The sequence below is a fragment of the Pinus tabuliformis genome, chromosome 6 (assembly GCF_031772625.1).
Source record: "Pinus tabuliformis cultivar Carrire ecotype Pingquan chromosome 6, CPIR1, whole genome shotgun sequence".
Classification (NCBI taxonomy): Eukaryota; Viridiplantae; Streptophyta; class Pinopsida; order Pinales; family Pinaceae; genus Pinus; species Pinus tabuliformis.
Window position 1 is genome coordinate 1,093,014,597 of NC_142292.1, and position 12,304 is coordinate 1,093,026,900.

General features: G+C 39.2%; 1 protein-coding gene across 1 annotated transcript in view; it reads right to left on the reverse strand.

The window, feature by feature from the left end:
- Nucleotides 1–12,304, reverse strand: part of OWL1 (DNAJ heat shock N-terminal domain-containing protein) — a 405,956-nt gene that overhangs the window by 238,037 nt on the left and 155,615 nt on the right. Inside the window, exon 6 of the mRNA XM_089425106.1 lies at nt 10,680–10,768. Within this exon, the coding sequence (XP_089281232.1) occupies nt 10,680–10,768 (89 nt within the window). The remainder of the gene's footprint in view (nt 1–10,679; nt 10,769–12,304) is intronic.

The following is a 12,304-nucleotide window of genomic DNA, read 5'->3' on the forward strand; positions in this document are numbered from 1 at the left end:
CCCACAAGAACTCTTCTCTTCGTATAGAACTTCAAATGACGAATTCCAAGACCTATGACCCTTGACAAAGACCTCTCCAAGGCCAAGTCAAACTTTCTCCTTGATGAGCTTTCTTTCCAACAATTTTGACCCTAGCAACTTCTCTAGTAGCTTCTCCAACAACTTCAACCCCCAGCAACTTCTTTGTTACAAATATAATTTATATACAAATAAAATAAATATAAATGAATAAATAATAATTATAATTATGGTTAATTAATGATTAGTTAATGAAGAGGCATCTCTCTAAAGGACATGACCATTCATGAAGGGGCACCTGTAAGCGAGCCCTCATTGGAACATTCATTCATCCTTGTTCTATCAACCTATCAATAAAAAATATTATTTACAATACATTTATGTATTTACCATTTTAAAGTACAATAAGCTACAGTGTTGTTGCTTCAGTGGTATCAGAGCATTCCTCTGAGTATACGAACCTTGTTCATTTCATAACTATAGTTAATCTATGATTATTTAATGAAGAGGAATGTCTCTAAAGGACATGACCATTCATGAAGGGGCACCTGCCTAGGTATATAAGCGAGCCCTCATTGTAACATCCATTCATCCTTGTTCTATCAACTTATCAATTAAAAATATTATTTACAATACATTTATGTATTTACCATTTTAAAGTACAACAAGCTACAATGTTGTTGCTTCATTCTTCTACAGAAACCCTAGCTCTTGCACGTGTGGAAAAAATGGTGATTTCTTCCTCTTTTCTCCTTCGCTTGAATTGATCCTTTCTTCTTGGAAACTCAACTTGCAAAGTATGTCAATTGATGCCCTAACTCGACTTTGAAATTTGGTCTTAGCTACTGCAATAGGTGCCCTAGTTTTCTTGCATGTTTGAAGGAAAATAGCCCAAAAATAGTCCCAAAACTTCGCTTTCTTCTTCCTCTTCTAGTCCTCCACTTCTTCGCACCTTTTTGGTCTCTTCCTCTTGCTTGATCGAATCTCTTGTGTTGAATGAGTGCTCTTCAAGTGAGGTCGAAGTCTCTAATATATAGGCTTCTCTTCTAGGTCGAATAGTTGCTTCAAGGCCGACTTATCCTCTTATGAAGGCCGACTTGATCTTTGCTTGTTGACAAGGTCTTGGAGGGTCTATTTGACACTTTTGACTTTACATAATACAACATGCCCAAAAGGGTCTTCCATACATGACAATGACTCACTTGACTTGTCGACTTAATGACAAGCCCTAGAAGCACTCAATGGGTTCTTGACCTATAAAAAATAACCTTGAGCATGAAACCCATGCATCAATAATGACAATAACAAATTTATTTTTATCTTCACATTAAATACATAAAATCATGATTACATATGTCATTATGAAGACCAAACCTAGTTATATATTTCAACAAAATGGAGTTTGGGAAATCATTCCTAAGTCGAATGACAAATCTATTGTAACTTCCAAGTGGCTCTTCAAGATTAAGCATGCAGCAGATGGAAGCATTGACAAGTTCAAAGCAAGGTTTGTGGCTAGGGGTTTTTCTCAACAAGAAGACATCGACTATGAAGAAACATTTGTTCCTATAGCAATATACACAACAATAAGACCATTAATCTCTTTAGCAACAACTTGTTGAAGAATGTAACTAGTGTCGGTCTTCATAATTATATTTGAGTCATGATGTAATGTATTTGTCAAAAGAAAGAAAACGAAATTTTATTATTAAAGAAATTGACTTATTAAAGCATGGGTTTCATGCTTGGGTCAATTGTTTATAGGTCAAAGCCTGTATTGTAGGCTTCTAAGGTTTATGTCAAGTGTCCTTGTCCATGTCATAATGTAAAGAACTCTTCTTGGGATTTATTTGTCAAGAAAGAAAATTATTTTGATATAAATTAGGTCTTCTAGGCCTCCTCCACCAAGTCGGCCTCAAACTAGACAACTCGGCCTAATTAAGGGGCAGAAACACCTATATAAATGCAAGCCGAAATTTCAGAAGAACAAGAAAGTCGAATTTCAAAAGTGCAGGCAAAACTGAAAATTACAAGTAGGCCAAGAAGTGCAAGCAAACCAAGAAATGCAGGCAAGCCGAGAAGTGCAGGCGGACCGAAAAGTGCAGGTAGACCAAAAAGTGCAGGCAGGACGAGAAGTGCAAGCAGGCCGAAAATTCAAAAGTGTAGGTAGGTCCGAAATTCTAGTCAAGTTGGGGCCGAAATTTTTAGGTTAGAGTTGTTGGATAAGAAAAGACTACCCAATCATCTTGGAAGGCTGACTTGGTGGAGGAGGAAGGCCTTTGGTCTAGGATCATGGTCTATCTCATTTTTAATTTATGAAGGAAGAGTTATTGACTTGGGTTTCCCATATATAGGGGTTTTAGCCCTGGCTGAGTGCCTACATTTGGTGTACTTGATCTTCATGTTTTGGTCTTGGTAATTGCTTGATGAAACTAAGATAAAAGAAGAACATAAGAAAGATAATAAGAACTCAAAGAAATCACAAGTAATTATCATCAAGAGAAAATCTTTTTGCCTTTCTAATTTTCTAACAATGGATCAAAGCTAAGGTGAAGAAGAAACAAAAAGGAAGGTTGGAGATCTACTAAGGAAAAGGAGATCAAAGAAAGGTCATCAAGGAAAAGGATCATATAAGGAAATAAGACTACAGTCTACAAGAACTATGTCAAACTCAATGAAGGGAGAAAACAAACTAAAAGGAGCCTCCAACTACAGGGCCTAGAAAAAGAGAATAGATCTCATCCTTGAGAAGAACAATGTTTTGGATCTAATTCAAGGAAAAATCAAGAAGCCTACAGACGAAGTAGAGAAAGCAAAGTTTAGAGAAACTGAAATCTTGGCCATGAACCTAATAGTGGATCGAGTAAAGGACACATTCATTCCATACATATCCAACATAGATTCTGCTCAAGAAATGCATGAGGTTCTCTCCAAATTATTCAACATCAAGAACATTGGTCAAACAGCAAGCCTCAAGAATGAATGAAAAACTATCAAGATGACGAAAGACGATACTATGGCATCCTACTTTATAAGGATATCTAAAATCGGAGATGAACTCCAAGTAGTAGATGAAATTGTACCAGAAAAAGAGCTCATAATTACTGCTCTTCTAGATCTACCAAAATCTTGGAGTGCTTTTGCATCAGGAATCAACAGTTGGAAGGATACTCCAACATTTGAACAAATGTGGAATGCATGCAGTCAAGAAGAAGCCTGAATATCGTTAGTAAACAACAAGGAGGATGAAGAAGAGAACATCTCAAATGCCTATTCCACTCATCACAAGAAGAAGGGAACCTTCAAGAAGTTCAAAGGACCAAAGAAGAAAGTAGACCTATCAAAGATTGAATGCTACAATTGCCATAAGATGGGTCATTATAAAAATCAATGTCCAAAGAATCCAAGGAATGGGAAGAGAGAAAGAGAACATGTGAATATTGTCGATGAAGCTCCACCTAAGAAGAGCAAGACTGAAGAATCAGAAGTCAAGGACTTATACTACTAAGTCCCCTCTCTCTTATCCCTCTTAGTCTTCTATTTTTTAAGCTTTGAATTGATTTCCTTTATGTTTTGATTTCTAGAACTCATAGATCTAACATGTCTTGTTAAGAATTCTTGAATTGTTTTGATAAAGTTGTAGGTGTCCCTCCAAAAGATTGAATTAAGAAGGAGCATCCACCATTTTACCAAAAGATAAGTATTTTGTTCTTTGTTTTCATCTTTTCATGTTTTGGTTTCCTCCTAACATCAAGATTTGTTTGTATTGTATGCTAATAATCTTTTCTTTATATTTTCCGTGAAAGGAAGGATTGCAGAATACACAAAAGTTATGGAGAAGACTTCAAAGGACTTGAAGCATGGAAGAAGTTCTATTACAAAAGAAGTCCTTTAGAATTGATGTCCTTCAAGGTTTGTTAAGAAACAACTGAAGGTATGTCATAGACTATAAGATTTGTTATAAAGTTCTCTTCATGTAAAAGGTATATTCTTTCTCTTTTAAAATTGCTTTACATTACTAACATCGTTGTGTCTAGGGTTTTGAATTTTAAAGATTCTTGTAAGTTATGGAGAAGACTTCAAAGGACTTGAAGCATGGAAGAAGTTCTATTACAAAGGAAGTCCTTCAGAATTGATGTCCTTCAAGGTTTGTTAAGAAACGACTAAAGGTATGTCTTAGACTATAAGATTTTTTATAAAGTTCTCTTCATGTAAAAGGTATATTCTTTCTCTTTTAAAATTGCTTTACATTACTAACATCGTTGTGTCTAGGGTTTTGAATCTTAAAGATTCTTGTTAAGGGTAATTAATCATTAGATTAAATCTACCCTCATTATATTATTATTTGATCATTCTTGTGGAACCTTAAAAGGTTCACTATAAAACCCTAACCTAAGGGTGTGTCAATATTTTGGAAACCCAAATCTACTTACGGTTACTGATTACAGCGAGGTTTGCTAAAAGAGATAGAATCAGTGATTGGGAGAGCAGCTGAGGGGCATTGAGTACAAAGAAACAGAGAAGGCAGAGATTGTGTCGGGAGAGCAGCGCAGCAGCCAAGGAGAGTGACGCAGAGCCAGCAAGGGCTCACGTAGGGCCACACAGAGGCAGCCAAGTGTTGTGCAAAGCACCAAAGAGGCCAGCGTGTCTAACGCAGAGGCCCAGGAAGCTGACGCAGGGTCTCATGGGGCTGACACAGGCCAAGAAAGGCTGACGCAGGGCCAGCGTGAGACAGAGAGGGACTAATGCAGACCATATTGGGCAGACGTTGGGGTTGCAAGAGCAATTTTGTGCTGACGAGTTGCCGGAAGGGTTTTCCAGGGTTCAGCTAGAAGTTTTCTCTCAAACTGTGAGGTATAGCTGCTAAGGAAATTCTATGTTCGGTAGGCCAGTTACGGCACCCAGATTGTACTCTGATATTGCTTAATAAGAAAACCCTCAGATAGTTGCACCGGTTCTCCTGCATTGGGATTTTCCGGGGACATTGGTCCAAAAATAATGGTGTCATGTGGTGTGTTTGTTCTTGTTTCTTTTAGTTGTTGATCTATAATATGTTGAGCATGCACTAGTTTATTTTCAGTATTTACTTTGCAAATAACTTGTTAAAGAAAAATAACAAGTAGGTAGGAATAAATCAGAAAAGCGCATGAAGGGTTTCTAAACTAAGTAAATTTAGAAACTTCAACATGGTATCAGAGCATGATTGCAAATCACAGGAGGACTAAAAGACATCAGCCACGCGAGCAATAGTAGCAGAAAATAGTTGTCCTGAGGTGAAAGAAGTTGTTTCTAACAGAGCAGAAGCCAAGGAAGTGTGACACAGAGCTAGTCAGAGCCACGCATTAGAAGCCAGGAACTGCGCGGAGCCTCAAAGAGGCCAGTGTTGTTGACGTAGAGGCCCAAAGGGTTGACGCAGGGCATCTCAGGCTGACGCAGACCCATCCAGGGTGACGCAAAGGCAGCGTGAGGCAGAAAGGTGCTGACGCAGTTCACAGAGACGCAGTGGTTGGGGTCTAGAAGGCTGCAGGAATATTGCATAGTGGAGTTGGTGAGGTACTGTAGTCAGAACAATACCTGACAGAGCAAGGCCAGAGGAGTTGTTACCAAGGGTTTCTAGCCGAGGAACCCGGATCAGCAGTGCAGTTGCACAAGACGATCACAGTAGGGGGCATCTCAACAAGCCACAGAAGGATTTCCAGGAGGGAAATCAGGACTCAGAGGGAGTCTAGAAGAGAACTTCCAAACGGGAAGTAGAGACTCAGAGGAGTCGAACAGAGAACTTCTAGGAGGGAAGTAGAGGAGCGTCATGGCACTTCACAGGGTAAGAGACCAGGATACACTAGACAGAGCATCGAACTTCGCAGTCTGGAAGGCCAGAATCTTATCAGTGCTTGACAGGAATCGTGTCAAGAACTTCGCCTTAAAGGTTATAGCTATCCCAGTCGACCACAATGATAATGACAAGTACAAGGAGGCGATGGCAAGGGCCAAGTGCATTATCCTTGACAGGGTCAAGGATCGTGTGGTACCACATATAGCCGAGAAGGAAACGGTAGTCGAGATGTGGGAGGCTCTCAAGAACCTGTACCAGCATACTTTTGTGCAGAGAAGAATGCTACTCGAGAACCAGATGAGGTCGTATTAGATGAAGGGTCAATCGATTGACTCCTTCCTCGGAGGACTCAATGAGATCCGAGATCAGTTGACTGCTATAGGAGCGACACCAGATCAGGAGCTTATGGTGAGGACAGCCCTGAATGTTGTCTCAGAAGAGTGGGAAGTGTTTGTCCATAGCATCCTGGGCAGAGGGACTCTCTTACCTTGGGACAAAATGTCGGCAGCTCTTCGCCAAGAAGAGATCAGACGGCAGTCAAAGACAGGTAGCAGTAGCAAAGGGATCAAGGTCAAGCAGGAGGAGGATGTGGCCCTAGCATCTGAGGGAAAGCAGGAGAAGCGGAAGAAGAAAGATCTCCCCAAGATCAAGTGCTTCCACTGTGGGGAGATGGGTCATTATGCGACCCAGTGCCCCAGGAAGAAGAGTAAGGGAGAGTCTTCCGAGACTAAGGCAGTGCTAGCACGGGCAGAGAAGGAAGTTTCGACAAACGATGATTGTGCCATGAGTGCACACGCGCCACTTGAGCGGAAGTGGGGAGACATCGAGTTGTAGTCAGGCGGACTACAGGCGATGAGGGGCAGGATCCTCGAGGTACCCAGCCTCTTGGATTAGACCTTGCTACGGGAGCCCAGACGAGGAGTAGCAGGACTGGCTGAGTGGGTAGAGACAGATGCGGATGGAGCGACAGAGAGTGCTACAGTGCAGAAGTCCCGAGACAGCGCGAGGCTAGCAGGCTGCAGCGGTGCGAGAGGCACAGGAGTGTTGCACCAATGCAAGACGGCACAGATAGGTGTGCAACGGTGCGAGATGCAAGAGAGTTGTTGCAACAGCGCAGAGATCAGAGAGGGAGCACTTGTCAGCGGCAGAGGGAGCTTCAGCATCAGTGGGTGTCTCTAGCCCAACAAGGAGGTCAGTTGGGAGATCAGTTACTTACTTCTCAATAACTAAGTTGCAGTGCAGTAGTGGGCAGCACGATGCAGCATGATGAGAGGAGGTGTAGTGCGGATGCAGTGCTGGGAGAAAGGACCAACAACAGCCAACAGCATGGATGCAGAGGGAGTTGTCGTACAGATGCAGCAGTGGCAGTAGCAGAGTCATGGGCAGCAGTGCAGAGGATATTGGGCAGGAACGCCTAGCATCAGCACAGGTACCGATGCCGGATGATCAGAGTAATACTCAGTGAGGAGTATTGCTAGAGCACAGTCCTCGCAAAGAGGGAGTGTTGATTTCGGGTAGCATCGGATGTGCTCTAGCCACAAAATTTGGTGGAGAGGTTGGGGCACATAAGATCTCCAATACCTAGAAAGGGTTTGGGCGGATTCTAAACAGATCAGGAGATATTAAAATAATTAATATTTTTTTGGAGTCCCTAAGTTTAAACTTAAGGAAAATAAAATATTAATGAGTATTAATATGAATTTGTGTTAGAGTGGTCCAAAAGACATGGATCAAGCCAGATCTAATCTTAGCCATTGATTAGGGACTTAATCCCGGTCGTTGAATCGTCAACAGGAAAAAGTATAAGAGGAGGCTTGAGGGTCACTTGGAGATTACACCAGATGATCAATCATTCTATTCTCTAGAGCGAGGTTTGCTAAGAGAGATAGAATCAGTAGAGAGCAACTGAGGGACATTGAATACGAAGAAACAGAGAAAGCAGAGAATGTGTCGGGAGAGCAGCGCAGCAGCCAAGGAGAGTGACGCAGAGCCAGCAAGGGTTCATGCAGAGGCAACCAAGTGCTGCGCAGAGCACCAAAGAGGCAAGCGTGTCTGACGCAGAGGCCCAGGAAGCTGACACAGGGCCTCCTAGGGCCGATGCAGGGCCAGCGTGAGATAGAGAGGGGCTGACGCAATCCAGATTAGGCAGACACTGGGGTTGCAAGAGCAGTTTTGTGCTGAGGAGCTGCCAGAAGGGTTTTCCGGTTTTCAGCCATGAGATTTCTCTCAAACTGTGAGGTATAGCTGCTAAAGAAATTCTCTGTTGGGTAGGCCAGTGACAGTACCCAGATTGTACTCTGATATTGCTTAATAAGAAAACCCTCATATAGTTGCACCGGTTTTCCCGCATTGGATTTTTTTGGCGACATTGGTCCAAAAATAATGGTGTCATGTGATGTGTTTGTTCTTGTTTCTTTTAGTTGTTGATCTATAATATGTTGAGCATGCACTAGTGTTTATTTTCAGTATTTACTTTGTAAATAACTTGTTAAAGAAAAATAACAAGTAGGTAGGAATAAATCAGAAAAGTGAATGAAGGATTTCTAAACTAAGTAAATTTAGAAACTTCAACAATCTAGAAAACCTATTCATTTTATGTTTAAGCTTTTGGTATTGTTAGGATAAAAACCTAGTCCTTTAAGGTTTGTTGTTAATATCTATGTTATGTATTAAAACCTTAGATCTTAAGGGTTTGGTGAATTGGGGCTTATGAGCAAAACCCTTATAATATTTATAGTAAGATCATAGGAATGAAACCCTAGGTGTATATTCTTCCACATGATTGAAACCCTAGGTGTATATTCTTCCACATGATTGAAACCCTAGCCTGGAGAAAATTATTGTATATCTAACTTCAATGTATTGATGCATCCTAGATATGTATGTGCCAGTATGTTGACTTAATTATTGATGCTCATGTTTTAGTTTGTGAATTCTAGGGTTTGTAACAAAGCCCTAGTAAAGATTGATATTCTAGGATGTGATTGTTTTCTAATAAAGTTTTGATAAAATCTAGGGTTTGCAATTAACCCTAGCAGAGTCTAGCATCTAAATTCTAAAATTTGATGAAACCTTATACGTATAGTAGGATTGTTATTTGATTGAATTACTAATATCTAAGGCTTTGTGTCTCGAAGATGGAGTCTAGGGTTTATGACAAAACCCTAGCAAGAAGTTGAAGTCTAGTATGTAAAAAGATGTGTCTCTTGTTGATTATGAACCTAACTAAGTTTAGGTGTTTGATGTCTAAAGTCTAAATACTTCCATTGTAGTAACATGATTTTGATATAGTTAACTTCATGCTTCTGTATGTTTTTGGTTGTACTTGCTATTAAATTTTTGCAAGTACATAATCTTCAAATGATGAAGATGTTTGTATGATAATGATAAAGCATGATGAAGGAAGTTATATAAGATGACCTTGATGTTGTAAGAAGGAATGAAGCTATGACAAGTTCTACAATGGTATAGAATAAGGAAGTGTTTGATCTCCCCAAGTTAAGAAGGAGCATGGTTATGGGGTTCGACCCCTGTAACCATTTTTACAAGTTACAACCGTTGACTCCAAAATGGCAAGATAATGAGCGAACAAAGAAAATGTCTCCTTCAAGTGAAAAAACAATTATGAAGGGATCCATGATGGCATTAAAAAAGATTTACAATCTAGATGTAACAGAAGAATCCCTTGTCCAATCTCAGTTTTCCCACTTTTCACATAAGCAACATGAGCTTGGCAGAATTAAGGCTTTTCTGTGGAAGGCATCATGGCAAGTATCTAATAATCTAATGCCAAATTCATGGTGTACATGCCTAAGAGCTATAAGCATTTTGCTATATGGTTACTCTCGTAGCTAGATCCAGTATGCTAGAAGAATTGGAGTACTTATGATTTTTAAAAATTGAATGGGATATAAGAAGGCAGAAAATTCAGTTTCAATTCATAGTACCCATCCTCTTCGTACTTGGTAAGACCCAAGACACAAGTAGGGTGCTTCCAAAAATTGAACCAATTTACAGATGATGGTATATGTGTGGGTGATGAAATATAACCCAATAGATTTGTGGAGCTACTTATAGTATACCCAAAAAATAAGTCACAAATTGAGAGTAATGAACATCTCTAGAGCATATTGACTAAGGATCAAGATGTAGAACATCAAAGAATCAATTGTCAGAATTACTAATTAGAAACCAGTCACTAGTGATTTATGCCTTGAGTAAATGCCATTGAGCATGTTCTGTACTTGTCTATAAATCTAAAATTATTTCCAAGTATTGAAGTTTCAAACATTGATCCGAAATTTTGAAAATTAAATCATTAATATGAAACTGGAATTGTGATTGTGACATTGTTATTATCATAGTTAATATTGTTTTACATTTTAATTTTAACTATTAAATTTCTACTTTCATAGTTGTGTATTTTAACTTTTTCCAGGCTTAACTTTTCAAACACACACACACACACATACACACATATATAAAGAGAGAGAGGGCATGAGTGAGCAGTGGGTAGAATTGTACCTATTTTGATCCCATGCCCACACACCCTGGCTACCAGGGTATAACACCTTTGACTAATCTAATTTTTTATATCATGAGTGCAGTCATAACCAGATTATTTCTTATCTCTGCACTTTTAACAAACTCAACTACAAAAGTTGGTCCATTATGTTTAATAAAGGGATAATCATAATATTCTTTCATTCTCTTATAAATGATGTGACCTTAGATATCATGCAACTACAATTTTCAGAAAATACAAAATCATTCGAAAGCAGCCTTTTTTGTGTAACTTACTACAACAAATATATTTGATATCACAGACCTTCCAATCCTGCCTCCGATTCGACCATGAGATTTTGATGAAAAATGATGAGTGTAGTGTCCTGAAGCTCCAAATATAGTTGGTCCAAACTGCAAAATACACTCAATCAAAATTAAAGAACTGTAAGAAAGGTATATCTTTATCCTATGATGCATAACAGGGCAATGAAGAAGAGCTTGGGTAAGAAGACATACAAGAGCGGAGAAAAAAAAGAAATAGCTACAAATAAATTAAATGAATACCATGAAGGTAAGAGAAAAGAAGGGATCTCAATTGCAATGATATTTCCCAATCTATCAATCACAAATCTTGTCTACAGGACCATTCAAAGACAGAAATGGTTGGACACTATGGGAAATAAACAAAGACACCGTAAGGTAATGGTCTGACACTATATAAACTGCATAATATGCTAAACTGAAGGCAGAATAGCATGTATCACTCCTCAGTTGCTTGACAATTTGTCTGTTGTACTCAGAAATGCATTTAGAACAAAGAATGTACAAAACAAAGACTGATGCAACTCTCATGCAAATAGAAAACAGTAATCATTGAGTTAAGAAAGAAGTGAGAATGTGTTGCAATGTTGTGATAGAGAGCTAAATAATAATCTAATTTTGAGGTCATGAACAAGCCAAACACCCAATTGGTGCACAAGACACCCTTGTATGTGGAAGGGACCTGCCTCCATGCAAAGAATTCACTCTACATTCAAACAGTAGACTCTACAACAGATAAGAGTCAAATAAGAATGAGGCTGGATGAGGGTACAAGCCATAATCACAGCGTCCATGTGGAATAAAGTGCTATTGGCACCTGGGCCTGAGAGGAAAGTATTCTTGAAGAACCTTAATTTTCTTGAATTTTCTAGGAGGGCAGAAACTAGAACAAAATTTTCTCACCTGATAACTAATTCTAATGATTAATTAGCATTATTTCCACATACCATCATCAAACAGTTATACAAGAAAATTTCAACCACTGAACATGAAAGGGCAGTAGAAATAACAGTGAGACAATAAACAAGAAAAACCAACAAGGGGAAAACCCATAAATCTTTCCTTATGAGAGAGAGAGTTCAACATCAATACATCCAGATAAACAAGATATCAAAGACAACAGATAACCAAAGAATGATCTCACAGATGTCAAGCCTCTTTTCTTCTATTTTCCATCCTCCTTTCCTTCCACAGAACTCTGTAGAACAGACAGAAACATATGTGATACGGATTGCCAAATGAGGAGGAATGCTCACATATAAATAGTCTTCACAAGGGGTCGAATAGGTGCCTCTAAGGGGCCCAGCCAACCTGAACAAAAAAGGAGGCTGACTTGAGCTATTTTTGGAGGCAAAATACATATATCTTTTTTCCAATTTATTCATGATGAAAATACCAACCATGTCTACTCAAATTCCAACACTCCCTCTTAGCCAAGGAGGTATTTTTCATTCTCTCTCAAGATCAATCTCCCCAATCAAATCATAGGTCTCCCAGTAAACAGGGAAAGATCAGATGTACAAAGAATTTCGGTGCCAACTTGTTTTTACCCTTCTGCTTTAAGGATACTTGTTTATAAGGTTGAAGCTTAACAAATACCCACTCTCCAACTTCAAATTCTCGTTC